A 27,474-nucleotide genomic window follows, 5' to 3' on the forward strand; every position below is an offset into this window, starting at 1 on the left:
TTTCTACAATCCAACAGAGTCCACAAACCACTGCAAGGGCTTTTCTGCAACTTCTGAGCCATATGGTAGCCTGTATGTTTGTGACTCCCTTAGCAAGACTTCATTCTCAGTGTCTTCAAGCATAGTTGAAAACCATCGACACCCCCAAGAGATAGTCTGTCCAAACGAGTGTCTGTACTTTGAAAGGTCCTCGATTCTCTGAACTGGCAGACACACCCACCGGTTCTGTGGGAGTTCTGTTTGTTATGCAACCTCCCACAAGGATCATCACCACAGATGCCTTTCTCATAGGTTGAGGCGCACACTTCCAAATGTCACAGCTCAAGGCAAATGGACCCGTCAGGAGGTGATCCTCCATATCAATGTATTGGAGCTCAGAGCCAACCTGTTACTCTTGCAATCAGTTCCTACCACAATCAAGTATCACCCAATCAGATTAATGCTTAACAGAGCAGTGATGTATTACATCAGTTGGCAAGGAGGCGCAAGATCCCGTCCCTAGGCACCAAATCCATAGAACTATGAAACTGGTGCGTATCACCCCACATATAGATCTCAGCTATTTATTTATTGGGACTACAGAACGCAATGATGGATTCCCTCAGCAGACATTTCAGCATCAGCCGCAAGTGAGAACTGGACAAAGTGTCTGGAGAAACATATCTTACCTGGGGCCAGTCACAGGTAGATCTCTTTGCAACTCCCTCCAGTGAAAAGTGCAGGTGATTCTGCTTGAGGAAAGGGCGTGTCCACAACTCAGTGGGAGACTCCCATGTCATTATATGGTCTCAAGTCCTGCTCTACTGCTCAAACTCCTAAACAAATTAAGACAAGAGAAAGCAGTAGCCAACCTCACAGCACCATTGTGGCTGAGGCAGGTGTGGCTCTGGAGCTGATTTGCATGTCCCTACAGCCTCCTTTCTTTCTTCCTCTGATCCCATCTCTCCTCACCCAGGTATTGGGATTGGTGTCCTATCCCAGTCTTGCAGCACTTCACCTGAAAGCATGGCTTCTTGATGGCTCTCTGGTATAGAACAAGTCTGCTCTCCAGAAGTTCAAAGTTTATAAGTCAAAGGCAGAAAGCCCACAACTAGAAAAACTTATCTACAGAAGTGGAAACGCTTCCAGGCTTGGTGCAACTGCCAAGCTATAGTTCTTGTCTAATCCTCTTTGGATCACTGCCTCGATTGCCTGCTGAATTGAAAGACCATAGGCTTATCACTGAGCTCCATCAAAGTTCACGTAGCTGCCCTCACAGCTTTTCATCCTCCCTTAAAAGGGTTCTCAGTCTTTGCCACTCACCATTGCAGGATATATCAAAAGCCCATTCAACCTCTTCCCTCCTATCAAGGAACCAACTCTGCCATGGGACTTCACCTTAATTCTCAATGCTCTGAGGAAGTCCCCATTCAAATCTATGTGGAGTTGTTTCCTCCTTCATAGGTCCCTTAAGACCTTTTTCCTCATAGCCATTACTTTGGCTGGGGTTAGGGGAGCTTGGAGCCTTGAGGGTGGACCCACCATATGTGGTGTTCTATCAAAATAAGATGACTGTACATCTATAGCTCCCTTCCTTCCTAAAGTCTCTTCTGAATTCCACATTAATCAGTAGATTCACCCAACAGTATTTCCCCCCAAGCTTCACTCTTCTAGAGAAGAAGTGAGCTGCCATACACTGGATGTTAAGAGCGCTTGCCTTTTACCTCAACAGGACTAGGCCCCTTTGGGTATCCTCTAAACTCTTTGTTTCTATTGCAGAACAAATGAAGGGACAACTGATTTCCTCCCAGAAACTGTCCAAATGGGTTGCAGGTTGTGTCCTGTTATAGTAGAAAGCCTTGGGAGTTCCTGCCCCTCCAAGACTTACTGCTCATTCCACCAGAGTTCACTCTATCTTGGTAGCCCTTCTCAAAAATGTACCAATCCCAGACATCTGCAGGGCAACCACCTGCTCTTTGCCACATGCATTTTACCAGCATTATGCTCTCATGCCTGTCTCCAGCACTGATGTGGCCTTGGGTGAAGCTGTCTTACGATCCATACTGAATCCACTTCCTTGGTACCCTTTTCCACGATGCAGGTTCTGCTTGGGAATCTCCTGATATGGAGCACCTATAGGGATGCTACTCAAAGAAGAAAAGGCTATGTATTTTGTACAATTGGAGTTCTTTGTGTGTCCCTATGGGTGCTCCACTACCCCACTTACTTCCCTTCTGCCGAGGAGTCTCTTCCTTGGGTCTTTTGTGGTTGAGACGGAACTGGAGTGGTGGTGGGTCCCCCCCCTCCCTATATCCACTTTTTTCCTTTCCCTTTCATCTATTCTTTTTCACTCTCAGACCATCTTTTTTTCTGCTTCTGGGAGGGTTGGGCCCTGGAGGAAGGGATCAGTGACCCAGGGCATGAAGCAAAATTGTCCCAGAGCCACAAAGCAGTTGAAGGCCAGGCTAAAGAGGATGTGACGCTCACTGTGTACCTGGGCAGTGCTGGGCACTTTTGATGATTTGGGAAGGAAGGAAAGGGTCTAGGGGAGCAGGGAATGGCTCTGACCTGCAGTGGAGAGGGGCGAGGAAGCAGAGGAGGTGATCAGTGCAGGGGAGCTAATAAAATGGATATTAGAATCCTAAGGATAAGGTGTGTGCTTGTCCGTTTGGATCAAGAGTTAAGCATTTAAAACTACCAACAACTTATTTCCACTTTCTGGCTCCCACTCTGTGCTTGCTGCCAGTCTTCTCCTCCTTCTCCTCTGCTGCTACTCCCTCTCTCATTCCATTATCGGACACTAGTCCACTTCTACTTCTGCCACATCACCCATCCGCTCCCAACCACCAAAACTCCCCCAGATCTCCTGACAACCCACTTCCAAAGTGATGCAAGGCAACTCACACTCCAAAGAAGCATAGATGTGCAAAAAAGTAACACAGGAGGGCAGCTGAGAGCAGAAGGGGTGTGCGTGCATATTTATATATCATTAAAGGAAAAATATCTGCAGCAACCCTGAGTGCTGCAGGTCAGTTAGTTGGTAGCATTATCGTAATACTTGAGGTCTTCAGCCTATAGACAGAGTATTTGTTTGCTACACTGAGTTTCCAAGCATTTGCATAATGAACTCTGCACTCAAGTTTCACTTTCCGAGTGCCACATCTTGGGACGGATGCTTTATTTTTTATGACTTCTGACAGTTTTAGTGTTAAAATATTTCTTCAGATATTTTTTAAGCAAGGTGGCCTTTGGCTGCAATTAGTGTCCCATTGGAAGAACTGGCAGCATTATATAACAACACTAAAGCAAATCATTCTACCTTGTGGCATTATACCTTGATCTGAAAATTTCCCCAGGCTGCAATTTGTCACTAATATTGCCTCCAGCTAAACATCCACAGACAAGAAAAGAGTTAATAGAGCTGCAGTTCTCCAGTCACCATCAAATTTTTAAGGTAAGCTTCTGTGATGAATTATTACTTAGCACATTTTATTGACCAAGTGTGTAGAGTTCCTGGTCCCTGAAAAATGATGCAGTGGTTCATCACTGACTCCATAAATTGCTGAACTGTATAGTGATAGTTTCTTAGATTCATTTCTTACACTATATGAATCTATCAGTGAAATACAAGAGTCAGGTTTTGCATCTAAGCAGAATCTCTGTATCAAACGTCTGGTCCGATGTGAACAGCTGATTATCCAAGCATGCTTTACTGGCATAATGGCTGAAAATATTTTCCTGTTTATACAGTCTGCAGAGATTGCATCTCCTGTTGGCGTCGTTATAGTCAAGGATTTGTCATTGTTTCTTGTTGTTAACATGTGTTTCTCTCCACCTTACAGTAATATTCTGGGCTGAAAGTTGGCATATGAAATAAAAAAGAAAATCTTGACCATTTGTGCTCATGATTTAACATGATTGCCAAAGACAGACATATGGGCAGAGGTATATTGAAATCCAATATGCTTCTTTGTCCTTATTCTTTTTATGTAACACCCAGCATGATAGAATCTGGGCGTTGTGTCAAAAATTAATACCAGCATATTATAAAAGTCTCCCTCTGAGACAAATTAGTTAGAATCAGTTAACTGTAGAAGACCTGCTGAGATGGTTACTCAAATACCAATGGCAACAAACATAAGATCTCCGAACCTGGACGCTGGCAGACCATTGGTCTGAGCAAGTTCTGTAAGTGGGGGCTTACAAATGAGAAGTACTTGCTTACTGCCAGTGTTGGGCAATGGAATTCTAAGAACTCTGCTAGTCCAACCCAGTACATCTTAACCAAAATGTTGGGTAAGTGATCTCTTGGTAACATGGTTCTAGAACATTAAGGCCTTTAAAGATCCTGATCACATCTTTAACTGCCTTTGGAAGCAAGTAGTAGCCATTGCAGAGCACTTATGTAATGTGTTTATACTATGGTTAATTAGGAGACCTAGGAGGCCAATCTTTATCTTTAGCACCTGACTTCTACCTATAGGAAGCAACAGAGGGTCCTGTGGCACCTTTGAGACTAACAGAAGTACTGGGAGCATAAGCTTTCGTGGGTAAGAACCTCACTTCTTCAGATGCAAGTGAGGTTCTTACCCACGAAAGCTTATGCTCCCAGTACTTCTGTTAGTCTCAAAGGTGCCACAGGACCCTCTGTTGCTTTTTACAGATTCAGACTAACACGGCTACCCCTCTGATATAGGAAGCAATTACCAGATATGTGATCTATATACCGTTAATTTCCAGTCCTGTTGCAACGGTAAGTGCCAAAGTGTGGCCACCGGTATGAGCCGAGCCTGAAACCAAATGGGGTTATGAAAGTCATGTGGTGTCTAGATGGTGAACTGGGATAACCGTTAGCTTGGACATTGAAGTCCCTCAGGACTATAAAGTCAAGGCTGATAGGAACTCAGCCTACTTGCATAGGAATCTTAGGGAGCAGCGGTGCAATCTGAATACCATCCAGTTCTCTAAATTATATCCTGGGACTTTGGGACTAAATGGACAACTCAGAGTAGTAGCTCTGTTATGGCTTTTTACAATTTAAATTTTGCATGTAATTGGCCCATAGCATTGACTTAGCTCTTTTGGCAGGTATCTTTGATTGTTTATTAAGTAGCCAAGGAATTAAAGTTAGAAAATCAGCCATTACTCATCTTCTGTAAATGATTTTGGATTTTTTCAAAATACATTTATCATTTAATTTAAGGGAACTGTACTAAGAGCTCCATAATAGATGACTTGACATAAAGGAGGCTGTAGCAGATTTTAAAGGATTAGTCTGTCAAGTTAATAATGCACATTTTAAAAAGGTGTGAAAATAACTACATGCATGATAGTTACTCTGTTATTTTGAAGGTAGTGTGGGGGAGATGGAGGGATGGCTGGGTTTCTATTAAATTGGCAACATGACACCAATTTTTATCCGAGGATAATTCTTTTACTATTTGTCATCTAACATCAGTGTCCAGCGGTAGCTCTTTCTATTATCAAGTCTCTGGAGGAGAATGCATGCCTTATTGTTCGGGTTTTTTTGTTACAGTTAACATGGTTATTATTGTTTAATATTTATATTACAGATGTACCCAAAAGCCTTAGCCCATTATTATGCTAGATGCTATGTGACAGCCCATGTCCCGATTCTGCTGTGCCCAGGTGGAGCGCTGTTGAAGTCAGTGGGATTCTGTCTCAGAGTGGCTGCCCGTTAAGGGAGTTGACCCAGCCCCTCCTGTGACTAATCAGCGGCCTCCCCAGATGATGCTGTGGGCGAGGGATCCAATGATAGCTTGAAGGTTATCTGACCTGCTCCTCATTAAAGGCCAACAAGAGCTCAGTTGCTGGGGAAGGAAGCAGGGAATCGGAGGACGACTTTGCAGGATTCCCCAGTTTATATACGACTCCCAGACAGACAGCCTGTGGAGTGTAATCTTGTAGGGAGTAGGCTGGATCTTGCAGAAGACACCAGGTCAGGGGGAAATGACATGATCGATATGGTGGACTTGAGTTAACTAGCTTTTATTTTGAAGAAAGAAAACGGAAGGTTGGAGGAACAGCGACTGAAATCTTATGGCTGGAGAGTATTCTCTGGTGCAGGGGCCTGATGAGTTAGCCCTCTGGCTTACAGGCTCTGTGCGGGTGCAGCCATCAGCCAAGTGTTGTAAATTGCAGGATCAGGCCTCAAAGACAAGGCACAACACTTGGATGAAACAAACAAGCAGGTCTTGGGTGAGGAGGAGGTAACTAATGAAAGGGGACTGTAATGAAATCCCCTCTGCTAAGCTTTGTGATTACCCCACACACCAAGGAAATATCCCTTTTGTGGCTAGCACCACCCCACAAACCAAGCAAGTGTACAAGTCAAGCTAGGGAACTTGTAAATGGAAATAATTTAAAAGGCACCATTAATTTCAAATCCAGTCAAGTCCATAAAATGAGCTAGAAGTTGTTTCTGCCCTTGAGCATCCTGCCAATTTCTATAAATGTTTTTCTTGTGTGAAAGACCCACAGAAACAGGGAAAACTGACTTTACCAGGAAAATGGTAAAACTGACTGTGGATGAAGTGCTGTTAAAAGCACAGAGGCAATAAACTGAGGAAAAGCAGAGAAATTATTTGTTTTTAGCTGATCTCTGCTATGTAGGTGCTGTTTGTAGCAACAGAATGTGAACAAATTTCCAGACTGAGCTGTGATTTAAGTTGATAATATCCTTTTAAACTATATGGCAAAAACTTTCTAAAATGAATAGTGATTTTGGGTGCCCAATTAGATGCATCTTTGAAAGGGCCTGATATTCAGAAGGTGGGTGCTTAGTACTGTCTGAAAATCATGCTGCTAAAGTGTCATAGATTCTTATATTATAAGGTCAGAAGGGACCATTGTGATCATCTAATCTGACATCCTGAAGAACACAGGCCATGTGACGTCCCTGAATTAATTCCTGTTTGAACTAGAGCAGATCCTTTAGAAAAACATCCCATTTTAATTTAAAAATTGCCAGTGATGGAGTCTCTCTCACAACCCTTGGTAAATTGTTCCAATAGTTGTTAACCCTCTCTGTTGAAATTTTGCAATTTAGTTCTAGTATGAATTTGTCTAGCTTCAACTTCCAACCATTGGATCTTGTTATATCTTTGTGTACTGGATTAAAGAGCTATGTAGTGTAGTTGTAGCCATGTCGGTCCCAGGATATTAGAGAGACAAGGTGGGTGAGATAATATCTTTTATTGGACCAGCTTCTGTGGGTGGAAGCTTGTCTCTCTCATCAACAGAAGTTAGTCCAATAAAAGATATTCCCTCACCCACCAGATTAAAGAGCTGTCTGTTACACTGCTCTACAGCCAAAATGCTTCTGAAATAAATGTAGTCAAACTTTACTAATTCTGGGTCACTGAGAACGAAATTGTTGCTTAAAATTGTTGATTGGCTCTAGTTTTCAAGATATGCTATTGGGTCAGTATATACGACCCTTGACTTGGGAATGGCGGAGGATAAGTGAGTTCTAAAGGGAAGGGATCTCAATTTAAACCAGAAATGACTAAAATACATCTTTGACTGGATCTATGAATAAATCTGTGACTGGGTTTGGACAGTACTTGCTTTTTAGGCAAAACAATGAATGATGCAATCTGAAGCTGGTATTGCGTCATACATGATCTGAATTGCATCATGTTATTCCTAGAAGTCATGAATGATGCAATCATAAGGAAGCTTACATCACTCTGCTGAACAAATTGCCCTATATCAGCTCTAGAAATCATACAGTGTTGTGCTGTCTTATTTGATTTTGCAAAGGGACACATTTCTGTTTAGCCAAAGTGAGCAGAGATGCCTCGTACTTGTGTGAACAGTGCAGATAACTTCTGCTATGTTTGTGGTGAAGTGACTTTTGCATCACAAAAGCGCAGTATAACCACTATGGTTAAGAAAGCCAATCACCTTTATTTTGGCTGCAAAATTGGAGATCAGGACAAGAGGTGGGCCCCACACATATGCTGCAACACTTGTGCAACAAATCTTCGCCAGTGGTTGAACAGGAAAAGGAAATCTATGCCTTTTGCGGTGCCAATGTTTTGGAGAGAGCCAACAGATCATACCAGCAATTGTTACTTCTGCATGGTGCCTCCAGTTGGGAAAGGTGTGTCAAAGAAGAAAAAGTGGACTGTGCATTATCCAAACATTCCATCAGCTATAAGCCCAGTACCCCACGGAGAAGGACTGCCGGTTCCTGATGCACCAGAATCATTCTCACTTGAGTCAGACAAGGAAGAGGATGAAACTTCTGGTCCTGAACCATCAGTGTCACAGGACCCACATTTTCTCCCATCCTCCTCCTCTGAACCACACTTCATAACACAAGGTGAACTGAATGACCTTGTCAGGGATTTGGAACTACCCAAGAGTAAGGCAGAGCTGTTGAGCTCCAGATTACGGCAGTGGAATCTCCTGGCAGGTGATGTTAGGGTTTCCATGTTCCGTGACGGTCAAAAGGATCTTGTCCCATTCTTCTTCATGGAAGGTGATCTTGTAGCCTGCAACAACATCGATGGTGTGGTGGCAGCCCTCAACATCGTTCATGATCCAGATGAGTGGAGACTGTTCATTGATTCATCGAAGACGAGTCTTAAAGCTGTTTTACTGCATAATGGCAATGTTTTGCCATCGATTCCAGTTGGTCATGCAGTCCATATGAAGGAAACCTATGACAACACGAAACAACTTTTGAGGTGCATAAACTATGACCAACATCAGTGGCAGCTTTGTGGCGATTTGAAGGTTGTTGCTCTCTTGTTTGGTCTGGAGACTGGATACACAAAGTACTGCTGTTTTCTCTGCGAATGGGATAGTCGTGCAAGAAATTCCCACTACATCAAGAAAGATTGGCGACTCCGACAGTCATTGGAGCCTGGGAGGAAAAGTGTTCAGCATCCACCACTTGTTGAAGCAGACGACGTCTCAAAAATTGTAGACCAGTGTTATCAGTTTTCTGTTCCCCATGTAGGTGCTTATGGACTGTGATCAAGACACCTCTAAACCTTCTCTTCGTTAAGCTAAATAAATTGAGCTTCTTGAGTCTATCACTATAGGCTTTCTAATCCTTTATTTATTCTTGTGGCTCTTCTCTGAACCCTCTCCAATTTATCAACATCTTTCTTGAAATGTGGACACCAGAACTGAACGCGATATTCCAGTAGCTGTCATACCAGTGCCAAATACAGAGATAATATCTTTCTGCTTGATATTCTCCTGTTCATACATCCAAGCATCATATTAGCCCATTAGGCTTCAACATCGTACTGGTAGCTCATGTTAAATTGATTATCCGCCATGACCTCCAAATCATTTTCAGGGTCAACACTTCCCAAGACAGAGTTCCTTATCCTGTAAGTATGGCCTGCATTCTTTGTTCCCAAATGTGTAACTTCACATTTGTCCATATTAAAATCCAGATTTTTTGATTGCACCAATCTGCCAAGCAATGCAGATTGCTCTGTATCAGTGATCTATATTGTTTGCCATTCCCCCAATCTGTGTGTCCTCTGCAAACCTTTATCAGTGATGTTTCTTCCAGGTCACTGATAAAAATGTTATAATTTAGGCCCAAGAACTGATTCCTGCAGTAGTCCCTAGAAATACACCCGTTTGATGATGATTGCCTGTTTACAGTTACATTCTGAGGCCTATCAATTAGCCAATTTATAATCCATGTTAATTTGTATCTTTCTAGTTTCTTAATCAAGTTGGGTGCCAAGTTAAGGCACCCCAAAATCACTAGTTCCTTTGGAAAATTTTGGCCTATGTTCTTTCTTTCCCATGTACTTTGTGCTACGTATTTGACTTGATCATGTCTATTAAAATTCAAATCCCAGCTCCATACATTTCTGTTCCTTACCTCGTATGTTTAATATGCACCACAGTATTTAAATTTTACTATAATTATTGAGAAGGTAATTGATGGCACTGGAGCAAACTTAAGTCAAAATGAGAGAAAATGATCTCTTCATGAATCTCTGTTAGTTCCTGTACTAGTCAGTACATTGCAGCTCATTGCGTATCACTGTGGAGGCTGCATTACAGTTTTTATACCCCAAATGCTTCATTTTGTACTTGCTCACTTTAAATTGCAGTTTCTTTCAGTTTAATTTTAAACAGCTGTTTTCTGGACGCTTCCACATATATAAAATTATGTTTTATAAAGATCATTTTTGTCACTTAAGTTCTTAACTGTGGTTTTGCTTCTCTTAGCATGACGAGATGTCCCGATTTTATAGGGACATTTCCAATATTCGGGGCTTTGTCTTATATAGGCACCTATTATCCCCCACCTCTTGTCCTGATTTTTCACACTTGCTTCTGGTTGTCCTAGATTCTCTGCTCATGAAAATGTAAGAAACGAATAACTCTGCAGTCAACAGCATAAAACTGGTAGATGAGAGGAGAAATGGACCCTTTGCTTCCAGTTGGTGTCCTCTTGAATTTAGTCTGCACCTAGAATTAGCCTGTCCATTAAACAAAGCTTTTGTTAGTCTAGAAGTAGAACAGTTCCATCTTTATTTAGGGACAGAGAAGACAGAGAGGGCCAGCTGAGGATATTTCAGATGGGGCCTTCTCAGAATTTGAAAACCCTTCTTAAGGGAAACTAAGATTGGAGGGGGGGAAAAAAAAAAAGAAAGAAAAATTAACACTTCCTGTAAAGCACAGACTTCCCAGTCTTCATAGCCTGGATATGTCTCTCTTCATCTGAGGTCTCTGAATGTAAGAATGAGACAAGCAGCTACTAATCAAATTAGTCTATAATTCTTCCATTTTCCAAGTCGTTATGATTTTCTTTCAAGTTTTATGTACCTGCATAGAGCTCACAAAGGAACTTTCTCCTAAAAGAATAGATTCAGCAATCAATCCATAACATGTGGGTTGTTCCTCCGGCTGCCCCTTTCTCAAAAGTAGTATACCACTGTTGTTCTTGGAGTAGAACCACTCTTCCCCGTGGATCTGTGTCCAGAGAGAGAGAGAGAGAATCACTTTCACTGACTTCTTGAAAAATGTGCTGTTGTTTTTGGTTCATAAAAGGTCCAAAATGGCTTAGCCTGCTAATTCTAATTTTTTTTTTGGCCTTGCTGAAGACAGGTGCCTTTTATTTTGTGTCTTTATTGTACATATCTGCAATTCAAGTTGAATAAAGCTAAATTTCTCATCAAACAAATAGGAGATCTATTATGCTCTTATCTGCTTACCAATTTCTTAACACTTCTTTAACTTGAACTTTTATGTTGAATTTCTTGGCTTTCAGGACCTTATACTCACATCTTAACTAGAAAAGGGCCAGAACCACAAAGTTCAAGAGTGCTTGAGTCTCAGAGTAAGGTTTGAGATCATCTGTAATCTCATTTGACTTTTCTGTCTGCAATTATAGGTCTGTTCTACACTACAGACCTAGATCGGTATAACTATATCGCTCAAGGGTTTGAAAAATCCACACCCCTGAGCAATATAGTTATATCGACCTAACCCTCCGCATAGACAGCGCTATGTTGGCGGGAGAGCTTCTCAGGGAAGTGGATGAACTACACCGATGAGAGATCTCTCTCCTGTCAGCGTAGAGCATCTTCATTAAAGCGTTACAGTGGCGCAGCACCGATGCAGCATTTTAAGGTTAAACTTGCCCATATCTAAATACATGATGAATCAGTAGAACAGTCAGTGATGCTATTCTGATGAGCAGAGAAACACCACTTACTTCTGAAAGAGTCTTGTGCTCACATTGAAAATACAAATGTGATTTTAAAAAATATTTAGGTAGACCAGTATCTGGGAAAACCTTTTTGCCAGGAGTATAGTAGATGAATTATTATGATCTATTTGCACCAGAAATTAAATACTTATTGCAGTAGAGCTCTCTGGAACCCAGCCTACCAAGAGGAGGCATTATCCTACAAATTATTAACTATTGATTTATATAATACCTTTTGCATGCACTGGAATGCTTTGCAGTGTAACAATAACTATCACAAAAAAGATTAATAGGCAGCACAACCAAAAACAAGTACAAGTAGGCTTCAAATAACCAGACTAAAATAACTACTTACATAAGAACCTAGGAAACTGAGTCCCCACTGTTGGAGTTTCTACCTCAGTGGCAGCTGATGTACATTCTCCTTTCTTCATAATGAACAGTGGTTTCAGTCTTGGAAAGCTATGGCTCTCTCTGCAATGCTTCTTAACTATTTGTTTCCATACCGGAAGAGCTATGCTGCTGTGTGATTCCACCATCTATACTGCCCCCAAGGGTCAGCATGTGGCAGAGAAACCAGCACAAGTTAATTCTAACCCAGACAGCACAGATGTCCAGCCATATGCTCCAAGTATCTGAAGCTTATTGAGCAACTGATCCAGCCCCTCCTGTGCTCTTCCAGCCTGGAAAACCTGATCCCTGCAGGAATGTCGTCTGTGTCTGTGTGTGTGTGGGGGGGGGGGCGCGGATGTCTGGAGCTGGCACTTCTGCCTTCTGTGCCCTCAGCTGCCAGGTACACTGCTTTTTACTCCCCCTCATTAGTGGAAGTGTGTGGCGAGGAGCATGTAGCCCTAATTCTGGGTGTGAGGGAACCAACTGATTTAGCTGCATGGATCACATGGAAGAGTGTTTCCACCACACAGGCAAAAACTATCGTCTATGGATGTTCTGCAGGGCAGGGAAGACAAAACAACAGCAGCTCATATTCTGCATGGTGGTGTGGCCTAACCAAATTCTGCAAATACACAGAAACTGAGTCATTCAGGGACTAATCCATTGAGCTTTATTAGCAGGAACTGAGGGTGTTTGCCTCTCAGAATCGGGTCCCAAGAATGGTCAGATGATTGTAACTGAGGCACCCGGCTGTATAAGTGGAGGAATACACAGTCCTGTTAATATTTTCAAAAATTTGAACTCATTTGTAAAGTAGGTGGCATATACAGAATGCGTGGTAATGTGGGGTAGTATATAAGTTTTATTACCATGTTTGAGATGATCTATTTAATGTGGCTGTAGCTTTGGCTTTACAAACATGATAGATGTGCTATCTGCATAGTAATCTGACTGATATGAGATGATATCTGCATGTTTTCCTAGTGGATAAAAGGGTGATTTTGACATAACTACCAGTCTCCATGTCGCCTTTCTTTTCTGGCCCGAGTGTATACTGGGATGCAAATAGGCATCTCTTCCAATTGCAGAGATCTCTCTCATAGTCAAGGTCAAATAATGAAACTACCAGATGAATTCTCTCTGTGGGCTAGCTTCTGAGTGGATATACCTGAAGTTGCCTTCAACTTTAATTCAGGTGGGCAACTTGCAGAAGCTGGCTGAACTATAGGGTTGGGGAACATGACTTATGGGGAGAGGCTGAGGGAACTGGTCTTGTTTAGTCTGCAGAAGAGAAGAGTTAATTAACTCAGTATGTGTTAATACCTGGGGGAGCAAACAACTGTGCATATCTCTCTATCAGTGTTATAGAGGGCGAACAATTTGAGTTTACCCTGCATAAGCTTTATACAGGGTAAAACGGATTTATTTGGGTTTAGACCCCATTGGGAATTGGGCATCTGAGTGCTAAAGACAAGCACACTTCTGAGAGCTGTTTTCAGGTAAACATGCAGTTTTGGGGCAAGTAATACAGTCCCTAGGTCTTTGTTGGAGCAGACAGGAGAGTCTGGCTCAGCAAGAAAGGGTGCTGGAGTCCTGAGCTGGCAGGGAAAACAGGAGCAGAGGTAGTCTCGGCACATCAGGTGGCAGCTCCCAAGGGGGTTTCTGTGATCCAACCTGTCACACCCATAACTTCTATGATTCTATTGCATGACAAGTCATTTGTACAAGTGATAGATTTTTTTTTTAAACAAGGGCTTAGAGAAGTTATTGATAAGCCACCACTACCCCACCTCTGACCGTGGATTCCGGGTCGGGGATAGTCTCATCAGCTACACCTGAGGATTCTGCGGATGGGGAAGAGGAGGAGGAGGAGGAGGACAAGCTTGCAGAGAGCACCCAGCACTCCATTCTCCCCAACAGCCAGGATCTTTTTCTCAGCCTGACTGAAGTACCCTCCAAACCCTCACAAGCCAGTATCCAAGACAATGACCCCATGGAAGGGACCTCAGGTGAATTTACCTTTTAAAATATAAAACTTGTTTTAAAAGCAAGCGTTTTTTAATGATTACTTTGCCCTGAGGACTTGGGATGCATTTGCGGCCAGTACAGCTACTGGAAAAGTCTGTTAACGTGTCTGGGGATGGAGCGGAAATCCTCCAGGGACATCTCCATGAAGCTCTCCTGGAGGTACTCCAAAAGCCTTGCCACAAGGTTTCTGGGCAGTGCAGCCTTATTCCGTCCTCCATGGTAGGACACTTGACCACGCCATGCTTGCAGCAAGTAATCTGGTATCATTGCCTGACAAAGCCTGGCAGCGTATGGTCCCGGTGTTTGCTGGCATTCAAGCAACATACGTTCTTTATCTTGCTGTGTAATTCTCAGGAGAGTGATATCGCTCGTGGTAACCTGGTTGAAATACGGGAACTTAATTAAGGGGACAGAGGTGGCCGTTCCTACTGGGCTGTTTGCCTGTGGCTGAAAAGAAATCCTTCCCTGCAGTTAGCCAAGCGCAAGGGGGGGAATTGGCCCTGAGCTTTTTGCGTTTGGCTAGCAGGGATCTTCCCTGATACCTGCCACGCGGTCGGGGGAGGGATAAAGCGATCATCCCAGAGAATTGGATGTGGGGGTGGTTAGTTTGTTTTCTGCTGCTGAAGGTTAACAGGAAAACCGCAGCAGTCAACGGGCTTTGCTTGGTATGTGGGAAAGGAGGGCACAGAAGCCGAAAGACAATGGCTTACTATGGCTGCATGCAAGCTGAATTCTATTGCCCGGACCTGCGTCTGTGATCTCTAACACCAAAGCCACAGGCACTCAATATTAAGATGGAAATTGCGACCTTGTACTGAAATCACATGTGCTATGTAATGTGAATAGTGTTTTTCACCGTGAAAGAGTATAAGCATTGTTCTGTAAAATGTATCATTTTAAAAACTTCACTCCTTTTTTTCAACCCTCCCTCCAGCAGCTGCAAATTTTTCAAGCCTCCCTCCTCCGTCCCGAAGGCTATCTCAGATAAGGCGGCGTAGAAAGAGGACACGAGACGACATGTTCACTGAAATAATGGAATGCACCCACAATGAAAGAGCTCATTTGAATGAGTGGAAGGACACTGTATCTAAATTTAGGAAAGATGCCAGTGAACGCGAGGTCCTGAGGGACGCTCGAGATGAGAGGTGGCAGGCTGCAATGCTGGGGCTGCTGCGTGAGCAAACGGACATGCTCCCTCACCATGTTTCATATCCTCCTCACCCAGACGTGTAAGAACGCGGGGGGGGGGGGGGGGGGGCGGGGCTCGGCTCCATGCACCTTCCCACTCCACCCCAGTGGACAGCCCAACCAAAAGGCTGTCATTACATTGAATTTGTTCAGTGGCCTTTTACTTCCCTCCTATCCTCCTCCCAAACCTCACCCAGATTACCTTGTTGGTTCTCTCCCTATGTTTATAATCAGTTAATAAAGAATACATGATTTTTAAATGATAGTGACTTTATTTCCTTTGAAAGAAAGCTGGGGGAATGGGGAGGGTGGGTTCCTTACAGAGAATGAATGAGTCAATAAAGGGGGCGGGTTTTCATGAAGGAGAAACAAACAGAAATTTCACACTGTAGCCTGGCCAGTCATGAAACTGGTTTTCAAAGCCTCTCTGATGCACAGGGCTTCCTGGTGTGCTCTTCTAATCGCCCTGGTGTCTGGCTGCGCGTAATCAGCAGCCAGGCGATTTGCCTCAGCCTCCCACCCTGCCATAAAGGTCTCCCCCTTACTTTCACATAGATTGTGGAGCACACAGCAAGCAGAAATAACAATGGGGAGATTTCTTTGGCTGAGGTCAGAGCGAGTCAATAGCGCTCTCCAGTGACCTTTTAAACGGTCAAATGCACATTCTACCACCATTCTGCACTTGCTCAGCCTGTAGTTAAACAGCTCCTGACTCCTGTCCAGGCTGCCTGTGTATGGCTTCATGACCCCTTGGCTGGGTCCCCAAGAATAACTATTAGCATTTCAATATCCCCAACGGTTATTTTCTGGTCCGGGAAGTAAGTCCCTTGCTGCAGCCCTTTAAACAGAGTAGTGTTCCTGAAGACACGAGCATCATGAACCCTTCCCAGCCAGCCCACGTTGATGTTGGTGAAACGTCCCTTGTGATCCACAAGTGATTGCAGCACCATTGAAAAGTACCCCTTGCGGTTTATGTACTGGGTACCCTGGTGCTCCAGTGCCAAGATAGGGATGTGGGTTCCATCTATCACCCCACCACAGTTAGGGAATCCCATTGCGGCAAAGCCATCCACTATGATCTGCACATTTCCCAGAGTCACTAGCTTTCGTAGCAGCACCTCAGTGATTGCTTTGGCTACTTGCATCACAGCAGCCCCCACAGTAGATTTGCCCACTCCAAATTGATTCCCGACTGACCGGTAGCTGTCTGGCATTGCAAGCTTCCACAGGGCTATTGCCACTCGCTTCTCAGCTCTGAGGGCTGCTCTCATCTTGGTATTCTGGCGCTTCAGGGCAGGGGAAAGCAAGTCACAAAGTTCCAAGAAAGTGCCCTTACGCATGCGAAAGTTTCGCAGCCACTGGGAATTGTCCCACACCTGCAACACTATGCGTTCCCACCAGTCTGTGCTTGTTTCCCGGGCCAAGAATCGGCATTCCACGGCTATAACCTGCCCCATTAACAGCATGATCTCCAAAGCACCAGGTCCCGCGGTTTGATAGAATTCCATGTCCATATCCTCATCACTCTCCTCACCGCGCTGCCATAGCCTGCTCCTCGCGGCCTGGTTTTCCAGGTTCTGGTTCAGCATAAACTGCACGATAAGGCGCGAGGTATTTACAATGTTCATGACTGCTGTCTTGAGCTGAGTGGGCTCCATGCTTGCCGTGGTATGGCGTTTGCACTGTTCACCCAGGAAAAAGGCGCAAAACGGTTGTTTGCCGTTGCTTCCTGGAGAGGGGGGAGGATATATCCAGAACCACCCGTGACAATGTTTTTAGCCCCATCAGGCATTGGGATCTCAACCCAGAATTCCAATGGGCGGAGGAGACTGCGGGAACTATGGGATAGCTATGGGATAGCTACCCACAGTGCAACGCTCCGGAAATCAACGCTAGCCCCCGTACATGGACGCACACCGCCGAATTAATGTGCTTAGTGTGGTTGCATACAATCGAATTTATACAACCTGTTTTCCAAATTCGAATTATATAAATTCGGATTAATCCCGTAGTGTAGACATACCCTAAATAGATCACTTGCTTTGGGGAGTAGAGGACTAGATTGCTCATCACACATTAAACCATAACCTAATCTGTGTTGGGGGCAGTAAGAAGAAAGTTGCATCTTCTTGAAAGATGCAAAGCAACAGCATATCTAGGCTTTAGTTTCCCCATCTGCAAAATGAGGATAAGAGATTCTTGAATATCCCGTCCTCAAATGGATGTGGTTAGCATTAATTACTTAATGGTGGCAAATGGCTTTGAAGATACAAAATGCTGTTTGGAGAGAGATGGACATTAGAGCTGGGGGAGGGAGGCCTTGAAAATTTGGTTGATATGACAGGGTAACAGGGTTCGCACTCAACAGTAGTGCATCGCCTCATGTCTAGATCTGGAAAGTAGATCTCGTGGCGTCGGGTGCCCCCTTCTACTCTCAGCTTGCTCTCCGACAATCTCTCTTCTGATAACTTGGCAGGAGCCGTGAAATTGACAAGAAAGCTGGGCAGCTAGAGCTCACCTCCCCCTGCTCCTCTGGAGAGCAGGGCGGCTGGATCCTGCTCCTAGCTGGGAGCTAGCCCCGTGGCTTTGGACTAAGCTGTGAAATTGAAAAGGCTGCCCAGCTCCCAGTGGGGGTGGGTGGGTGGCCAAGAAGCTGGGGCAGCTGGCCCCACTTTCCAGGGGTGAGAAGTGGCTTCCCCCAGCTCCCAGTGGGGAATGCGGGAGGGGGGAGTGGCAGCCTGCCAGATCCCAAGAGCCTGTGGGGCAGACAGCTGCCAGCGGAGCTGAGACACCGGGCTCTCAGCTCCCCAGACTGCCCCTCTTAGGTCAGTGGAAGTGCTTCTGGTGAGGATGCGCACCACTGACAGAAGGAGGGTAGTGTGGACATGCACCTCCACAGTAATTACTGTGGTGGCTATAAGTCGACCTAATATAGGTTGACTTATGTTTATAGTGTAGACATACCCTCAGGTAATGCCAGGTAACTTAATTGGCCTCTCAGACCCTCATGAACACTATCAGGGCTGGTGTGGGGTGCACATCCCATCACAGGGAGGTCTTTGCCTGCTGAGGGCAGGTATGTATGACTGAAAGCCTCTGCCTGTTAGGGCACCAGGAGAGAGCCCATGAGTCTGGCTTAGTGGCACCTTGTATCCAGAAGACACCTTTTTGGAAACAGACTAGCTTTTGTTTGTTTGTTTTTGCAATAAGATGTGAACGATATCTGTAGAATATTAGCTTATCATAGAAGATTAGGGTTGGAAGAGACCTCAGGAGGTCATCTAGTCCAACCCCCTGCTCAAAGCAGGACCAACCCCAACTAAATCATCCCAGCCAGGGCTTTGTCAAGCCTGGCCTTGAAAACTTCTAAGGATGGAGATTCCACCTTAGAGATTCCACTTATATTATGACAGGTTTCAGAGTAGCAGCCGTGTTAGTCTGTATCCGCAAAAAGAAGAACAGGAGTACTTGTGGCACCTTAGAGACTAACACATTTATTAGAGCATAAGCTTTCGTGGACTACAGCCCACTTCTTCGGATGCACTTATATTATGCTTCCCTCTAGTCTCTGTGCTGCAATAACTTCATAAACCTGCAAGAGCTGTGAAAAGGATAACAGAATCCTGCCACCCAGAAATAGTGACAACCATCTCAAGGGATGGAAACTAACATCTTGGACGCTGCCAGTCGCCTGTCACTGAATGTCCCAGTGGGTTTGAATACCATCCCCCTAGGATTAGCTCTGTAATCATCCCATTACTGATTTATGGCATAAGCCGTCTAGCACAGAGTTGGTGGGTGTTACAGACATTTCAAATGTTGCAGCGCATCGGTGAAAATTGAACAGTTGTCTCTGACCTGTGGTGAATTAAATGAATGCTTCCCATGTGCTAATTGAGTTGAATAAAACCAGTTAAAACAAGAGCATGAGAAAAGCAGTCGCTTTTGTAGTTTCTTACGTCACATGACTAATGGAATATTTTTTTAAAAAATACTGCTTGTTCTTTACATTACAATTTCAAGTCCTAACCAGACCTGAAGACTGTAGGATTACGGGGAGAACTGGGGGAAATGAAAGCACACAAGCTAAGTGTGTGACAGCTGAGCAATGGGGAGGGGAAGAGGTTAGTAGCCAGACTGATTAAGTTGCTTTGTTTTTACTTAACCCATATTTAGTTCCACTGACTAACATGTTGGAGAAAGAAAGCTTTTGATGAAGGCTCAATGCTCTTGTTAAGGTGTGAGAGCTAATAACATACATCTTCTGAAATATCCATAGTTCCTTCAGCCAAACTAGGAAAGATCAAAGCTGTCGTGTGATATTTCTAAGTTTTTTTTAACAAAAAGAAAAACCCAAATGAACAAAGATCCCCGCCCCCCCAACCTTCAGCCCCTCTTTAGCTGTCATACTGCAGCAAAAGGGGCAGAAGTCCAATTCTCCTCCTCCCTCCCTCTTTGCAGGTCACCTTTAACATCCCTGCTAATCCTGTAACTGGCAGTCACTGACAACAGTAAAGAAGTACACATCAGCCTGTGTTGTTTGCATGAACAGTGTGTAACGTGTTTTAGATCTAGCATTCAGTAATTTGTAGCAATTATTTTAACATAGTACCTTTCCTCCCCTCATTGTATCAGCTTCAGATTATTTCTTAGGGGTAAAATAGCAAAGCAAATAACTCCTGTTTTTGAGTTCTCGTAGCCGTTGCAGTACAAAGTAAAAGCCACAAAGCTGGCTGAAAACACTTATGTCAGCAGTAAGTAGATTGAATTAGAGCTCCAGTCTTGATCTTCATCTTTGAAATCATGACAGAAAAATGCTTTTGGAGTTCTTCAAAAACTTGCCTGCGATGCCATAGTGGCATGGACTCATTCATTTTGAATAATGGCCTTTACCCCGATGCCTTTTTTTAATCACAAAGCTGGTGAGTGACTTTGGCACTTGCACATAATTTACTTATCTTCTGTTTATCTCCTGTTTTCCCATCAATCTTGTTCTGGCTAGAAGAGTTTTTAGAATCTCTTTATTGTACTGCTGTATAACTAGCCATTCTTGGGATCTCTGTCTCCAACTTTATATATTCATCTTAATTTTCCAAAGGGACTGTTAATTTTGTGTGCCCAGCTTGAGCTGCCATAGTAGCCTGAGGGAAGGTGCACGGTAATTTCCACTCCTCTCTAAACTGACTCAGGTTAGGTTTCCCCTTTTGAAAATGGAGGCCATTATATACATATACAATCTGAAACGGGGGGAAGAATCTGGTGATATTTATTTTCTCCCCCTCTAGGTATACACAATTTAAAAATCATTTGTAAAAACCCTCATTTCTTGCATTGCCTACAAATAGGAACTATGGTAGAGGAGCTCCTTGTGCAAGAGGAGCAGTGAGGGAGATGATCTGGCTATACATAACATTTCAGAAAGAATTCCTCCTTGTCAGTTACTATTTGTGGACACTGCAGGATAAGTGAATGTTTCTAAATGATTTGGATAAGGAGCAGAGAGATGGGCTTGGCATCCTGAGATTCTAAGGTCATTCTGTGCATAGGAGCAGTGTGGAAAAAGGCACAGAGATGGGAGAAGTAGAAATAACTGGATGTCAGTGTTGACATGGTTTCTAGAATGGTGGAGTTGGAGGGGTTGCAATAGGAGATCAGGTTCTAGATGTTGGCTGGGACACGGCTGTACATGACCTCAAAGAGAAGAGAAGGGATTGAAACTTGGTATGTTGGCCAGACTCAAAGAATAGTGGGGGACATGGTTTGATCCAAATGTGGGAGCGACCACTTTAGCAGCAGTGTGTGGAGTGTGGCTGAGCTGTGTTGTTAATTTTGGTATCTAAGAAGCACATGAGGTTTCAGGATCTACATGAGTAAAGACCTTTTTATATATGAGTTGTATTGTCTTGATCCCTTCAAACTGACATGTGAAGCCACGAATGTGTATATGGGTATTATGGTTATTGTATGGCTGGGGACTGGAATGCATTATAGATGTGAGGAAAAGCTTTTCTTCAGTTCCACGCCATATTTGCATAGCTGGGATTTACATTGCTTCCCACTAAATAATGTATAGTGCAAGCCCCAGTCATAGCAGCATATGGTCAGAAGGAAGAAATTGCTGGAGTATTGGATACCCAGGACTCTGTTCCTCACTGTGTACCCCATTGCCTTCTGGAAGAAGCATTCCTGTTTGCAGTTAGAGTAGGGTGGGATGTATACATTCAGACAAGTTTATATATATTCTAAATCCTTATATCTTTAGCAAACCAATGTTCTACCTGTAAATGTCAATCTATAAGGTGACTATGATGAATGTATACTACATAAGAAGTGGAACCTGGTATGTGATTGGGTAGCCTTCATTATTCAGACCAAACAGGCTTTAAAAATTGCACCTTATATATTGCACAGATGACTAAATGGGACTTGATTTTCTTTTCTTTTTTCCCCCCTCCCCAGTTGTTGCAGTCACTGGAGTCTGAAACCTCTCGATTAGAAGCCTTTCTGGAATGGAAACGACTGGAACCAGTTTATTGGCACTGGATGGTAATGAATCAAACTAAATATTAAGGGTGCAGTTTTCTTACATCTAACAAACAACTGGCTGCTCCTCAAACATCCTTCCCATATATTTGGAAAAGTGAATGTCAACAACCTATACAACTTCCTTTTGAAGATGAGGCCAGTTAAATTAAAGGACATATTCTTAGATCTCCCTCATCATTCTAGGTTTCAGAGTAGCAGCCGTGTTAGTCTGTATCCGCAAAAAAAATCATCATTCTAGCCTCTGTTGTATGACTTACTCAGCGGCCGCTCCAAGCACGTGCCTGGGGCGGCAAGCCATGGGGGGCACCCTGCCGGTCCCTGCGAGGGTGGCAGTCAGGCAGCCTTCGGTGGCATGTCTGCGGGAAGTCCGCGGCTTCAGCAGCAATTTGGCGGCGGGTACGCCGAAGCCACGGGACTGGCGGACCTCCCACAGGCAAGCCGCCGAAGGCAGCCTGCCTGCCATGCTTGGGGCGGCAAAAAAGCTAGAGCCGCCCCTGGACTTACTCAGACAAGTTAAGAAACTGGAGGGAAGAAAAGCTGAATTCAGGCATCTACAATTATCACAAATGGAAATGCCTGATCTTTTATGTTTAAGAAAACATAGCAATCACACATTTTGTTATAAATTAAATGGCTAGTCAGAAGAGGAACTTTAAGTTTTATTACAGACTCAAAGACAACTAAATTTGTAAGCAGTTGAAATTTCAAACAACTTCATTTTTCCAGCCAGACAGTGTGTTGAAATTGCAGATTTCCCCTTGAACTGTGTTGAATGATCATAAGAAAATCAATAAGCCCTCTATGCATCTTATGACTTCTATACATCTCACTTCTGTATTAAACTTTCACCAATTTACAGCTGCTGAAAGTAATTCTTAAAAAACAGCAATTTAACAAAATGAGTTTACAGAATTTGTAGAAGCAGGACCATTAATTGCCAGTGTACCTTGTTCTATACAGAGAGCAAAATAAAGGAGTAGAAAATCATATAACCTGTCTTGAAAAATATTTAAAAACCCACTAGCATGTGTGTGTTGTCAGCAAAGGTGATTGTTTCTATAATAGCTGGTGCTTTATTTATCTCTATTATTGTGCTGCTCTGAAAAGTATCAGCATTAGGGTGGGCACAGATCCAGAATCATACAAACAAGTGTTCAGATCAGGCAAATTGTAACTGCAGTTGCTATGGAGTTTTGATCTACTCACCAGGGGCCTGCTGCTGTGAGGCGCTGAGCTGGTTGTGGAGGGTACTGTGAACATCATAGGATGGGCTCTGCACCTCTCTGGATGAGGTCCTGAATAAATACTGGCCAAATAGTACATCATTATTTGAGAATCTAACACACTATAATTCCTAATTGTAAATGTGTATTTTCTCTCTGTGGGATCAATTTCTGTTTTCTTTCCTTTCTGTTTTTGTTGTTCTTGAATGCTGTAGAACATACTAAAGAACCCAGATAAGATGTATTTTGACCCATGTTGTAACTATCTAGCAGAATTATCATAAGAACTTTTTGCATTAGAAAAAGGTTGTCTGGTTCAGAAAACAAGTGCTTCTATGTTTCTTAATTCCACGCTACTGTGGTTTTCATTTGACCCCTCCATTTTCCCCTTAAGAAGCAAGCCAAAGTGTCTCTTTGCTTGCTTCAGCTACTTTTCCTGCTGAATTTTCCCCATATGTTTATCACCGCTTGCATGGGATACTTCTATCTGATTTCCTGTTTACTCTTGTGTATAGTTTTCTCAACTTTTAGATTACATCCTCTAGTTTTTTAAATCATCATCAGTATAAAAATATATTTCTATCAACTGTATCAATCCCTTTCATATTTTGGAGACCATCTTTTGCCAGTGAGCATAAACTCAGATTCCTTAACCTTTCTTTATCATTGTTCCAACTAGTATAATCTGTGCTGTCAGCCCCTTTCTGTGAAGTGTGCAGAACTGCACTTGTTATCTCTATGGGGTCTACCTACCTTAGGGCTAGGCTAACAGTCTCACTGCCTTGATTTATATTCGGTCCTTCTGCTATTATAACTCTTTAGTTCTTTGAGATGATCTCTGGACATTCCCACTCTGGGGATGTACAGAGGTCATCTCCAAGAACTCCAGTTACAGGTGAGTAACCTTCCTTTTATGATTTCTCCTTTTTACTGTGGCTGTGTGCTGAGCTGATGGACTGAATGGTTCCCTCACAGTAATGTGGAAGCAGAGAAAAGAACTGACAGGAGGGAACTGCAATGCATGACGGTTCTTAGCAAGAGTCAGGCTTCGTTAGCAAGAGTCAGGCTTCGTTAGCAAGACTCAGTCTTTGTTAGCAAGAGTCAAGCTAGCTGTAACCCTGATAACCCTGATAACGCGAGATTTATAGAAGCGAGGAATGTGTGAGGCGGGTGAGGAAGAACTGTGTAATAAGTCATCATGACCTGGTATGTATAGATAAGGTGTAGGAGACCTTGTGTAGATAAGGTATAGAAAATATTGTATATTGGCAGGAGTCAAAACAATTGAGAAACGAGATGTCAAAGAGACAAAATGCAGCTGTCTGTCCCTCATTATTTCTGTGAATGAAAGGTATAAATGCTTGCATGTAATTAGTTACCAGAGAGAGATCTGCTTAGCTCTCTCCTCTGCACAATTGTGAGAGTTAATAAAGCTTCTGACTTGCTGTACCTAAACAAAAGAGTGAGAACTCAGTTTTTCTCCGACAGTAACCTGCAGCTCTTTTGATCACTGTGGGGAATGGTAATTACATTTAGTTCAGATTCCCTGAACTGCTTCCTTACTCCCAGATTATTTAATATTTTTACAATGAATGCCTCTGCTCTCCAGTCATCTAGACCAGCCAAGTCTCTTGGATTCTGGCTGTCACATTCCTCTTTCCTTTCTTTGTCTCCAGGCTTTATCTTATCTGCCAACTTGAAGATCTTATTTTCAGAACCCTTGAACTCATAGAATCATAGAATCATAGAATATCAGAGTTGGAAGGGACCTCAAGAGGTCATCTAGTCCAACCCCCTGCTCAAAGCAGGACCAATTCCCAGCTAAATCATCCCAGCCAGGGCTTTGTCAAGCCGGGCCTTAAAAACCTCCAAGGAAGGAGACTCCACCACCTCCCTAGGTAATGCATTCCAGTGTTTCACCACCCTCCTAGTGAAATAGTTTTTCCTGATATCCAACCTGGACTTCCCCCACCGCAACTTGAGACCATTGCTCCTTGTTCTGTCATCTGCCACCACTGAGAACAGCCGAGCTCCATCCTCTTTGGAACCCCCCTTCAGGTAGTTGAAGGCTGCTATCAAATCCCCCCTCATTCTTCTCTTCTGGAGACTAAACAATCCTAGTTCTCTCAGCCTCTCCTCATAAGTCATATGCTCCAGACCCCTAATCATTTTTGTTGCCCTCCGCTGGACTCTTTCCAATTTTTCTACATCCTTCTTGTAGTGTGGGGCCCAAAACTGGACACAGTATTCCAGATGAGGCCTCACCAATGTCGAATAAAGGGGAACGATCACGTTCCTCGATCTGCTGGCAATGCCCCTACTTATACAGCCCAAAATGCCGTTAGCCTTCTTGGCAACAAGAGCACACTGTTGACTCATATCCAGCTTCTCGTCCACTGTGACCCCTAGGTCCTTTTCAGCAGAACTGCTACTTAGCCATTCGGTCCCTAGTCTGTAGCAGTGCATGGGATTCTTCCGTCCTAAGTGCAGGACTCTGCACTTGTCCTTGTTGAACCTCATCAGGTTTTTTTCTGCCCAATCCTCTAATTTGTCTAGGTCCCTCTGTATCCGATCCCTACCCTCTAGTGTATCTACCACGCCTCCTAGTTTAGTGTCATCTGCAAACTTGCTGAGAGTGCAGTCCACACCATCCTCCAGATCATTAATAAAGATATTAAACAAAACCGGCCCCAGGACCGACCCTTGGGGCACTCCACTTGAAACCGGCTGCCAACTAGACATGGAGCCATTGATCACTACCCGTTGAGCCCGACGATCTAGCCAGCTTTCTATCCACCTTACAGTCCATTCATCCAGCCCATACTTCTTTAATTTGGTGACAAGAATACTGTGGGAGACAGTATCAAAAGCTTTGCTAAAGTCAAGAAATAACACATCCACTGCTTTCCCCTCATCCACAGAGCCAGTTATCTCATCATAGAAGGCAATTAGGTTAGTCAGGCACGACTTCCCCTTCGTGAATCCATGCTGACTGTTCCTGATCACTTTCCTTTCCTCTAAATGTTTCATAATTGATTCCTTGAGGACCTGCTCCATAATTTTTCCAGGGACTGAGGTGAGGCTGACTGGCCTGTAGTTCCCCGGATCCTCCTTCTTCCCTTTTTTAAAGATGGGCACTACATTAGCCTTTTTCCAGTCATCTGGGACCTCCCCCGATCGCCATGAGTTTTCAAAAATAATGGCTAATGGCTCTGCAATCTCACCCGCCAACTCCTTTAGCACCCTCGGATGCAGCGCATCCGGCCCCATGGACTTGTGCACGTCCAGTTTTTCTAAATAGTCCCGAACCACTTCTTTCTCCACAGAGGGCTGGTCACCTTCTCCCCATGCTGTACTGCCCAGTGCAGCAATCTGGGAGCTGACCTTGTGCGTGAAGACAGAGGCAAAAAAATCATTGAGTACATTAGCTTTTTCCACATCCTCGGTCACTAGGTTGCCTCCCTCATTCAGTAAGGGGCCCACACTTTCCTTGATTTTCTTCTTGTTGCTAACATACCTGAAGAAACCCTTCTTGTTACTCTTAACATCTCTTGCTAACTGCAACTCCAAGTGTGATTTGGCCTTCCTGATTTCACTCCTGCACGCCTGAGCAATATTTTTATACTCCTCCCTGGTCATTTGTCCAATCTTCCACTTCTTATAAGCCTCTTTTTTGCGTTTAAGATCAGCAAGGATTTCACTGTTTAGCCAAGCTGGTCGCCTGCCATATTTACTATTCTTTCTGCACATCGGGATGGTTTGTTCCTGCAACCTCAATAAGGATTCTTTAAAATACAGCCAGCTCTCCTGGACCCCTTTGCCCTTCATGTTATTCTCCCAGGGGATCCTGCCCATCTGTTCCCTGAGGGAGTCAAAGTCTGCTTTTCTGAAGTCCAGGGTCCATATTCTGCTGCTCTCCTTTCTTCCTTGTGTCAGGATCCTGAACTCGACCATCTCATGGTCACTGCCTCCCAGGTTCCCATCCACTTTTGCTTCCCCTACTAGTTCTTCCCTGTTTGTGAGCAGCAGGTCAAGAAAAGCTTTGCCCCTAGTTGGTTCCTCCAGCACTTGCACCAGGAAATTGTCCCCTACGCTTTCCAAAAATTTCCTGGATTGCCTGTGCACCGCTGTATTGCTCTCCCAGCAGATATCAGGGTGATTAAAGTCTCCCATGAGAACCAGGGCCTGCGATCTAGCAACTTCTGCTAGTTGCCAGAAGAAAGCCTCGTCCACCTCATCCCCCTGGTCTGGTGGTCTATAGCAGACTCCAACCACGACATCACCCTTGTTGCTCCCACTTCTCAACTTTATCCAGAGACACTCAGGTTTTTCTGCAGTATCATACCGGAGCTCTGAGCAGTCATACTCCTCTCTTACATACAACTCCCAAGCATG

General features: G+C 43.9%; 1 protein-coding gene and 2 long non-coding RNA genes across 10 annotated transcripts in view; 2 read left to right on the plus strand and 1 right to left on the minus strand.

Annotated features, from left to right (window-relative positions):
- Positions 1 to 15,570, plus strand: part of LOC135973245 (uncharacterized) — a 37,979-nt gene extending 22,409 nt beyond the window's left edge. The window contains exons 2-3 of the long non-coding RNA XR_010590044.1: positions 13,847 to 14,103; positions 15,057 to 15,570. This is a non-coding gene — a long non-coding RNA (uncharacterized LOC135973245). The remainder of the gene's footprint in view (positions 1 to 13,846; positions 14,104 to 15,056) is intronic.
- The window catches only part of TEDC1 (tubulin epsilon and delta complex 1), a 205,109-nt gene that overhangs the window by 98,492 nt on the left and 79,143 nt on the right, over positions 1 to 27,474 (plus strand). For all 8 annotated transcript variants that reach the window (XR_010590042.1, XR_006174597.2, XM_065555734.1 and 5 more), the window contains one exon: positions 21,770 to 21,856. Coding sequence is in view for 6 of the 8 variants with exons in the window: in XM_065555734.1 (XP_065411806.1) it covers positions 21,770 to 21,856 (87 nt within the window). In the remaining 2 variants the exon portion in view is untranslated. The remainder of the gene's footprint in view (positions 1 to 21,769; positions 21,857 to 27,474) is intronic.
- LOC135973249 (uncharacterized) lies at positions 7,769 to 12,190 on the minus strand. The gene is made up of 2 exons (XR_010590049.1): positions 12,057 to 12,190; positions 7,769 to 10,962 (listed from the first exon to the last, which is right to left on the minus strand). It is a non-coding gene; the product is annotated as an uncharacterized LOC135973249 (long non-coding RNA).

This window comes from Chrysemys picta, chromosome 8 (assembly GCF_011386835.1).
Source record: "Chrysemys picta bellii isolate R12L10 chromosome 8, ASM1138683v2, whole genome shotgun sequence".
NCBI lineage: Eukaryota > Metazoa > Chordata > Testudines > Emydidae > Chrysemys > Chrysemys picta.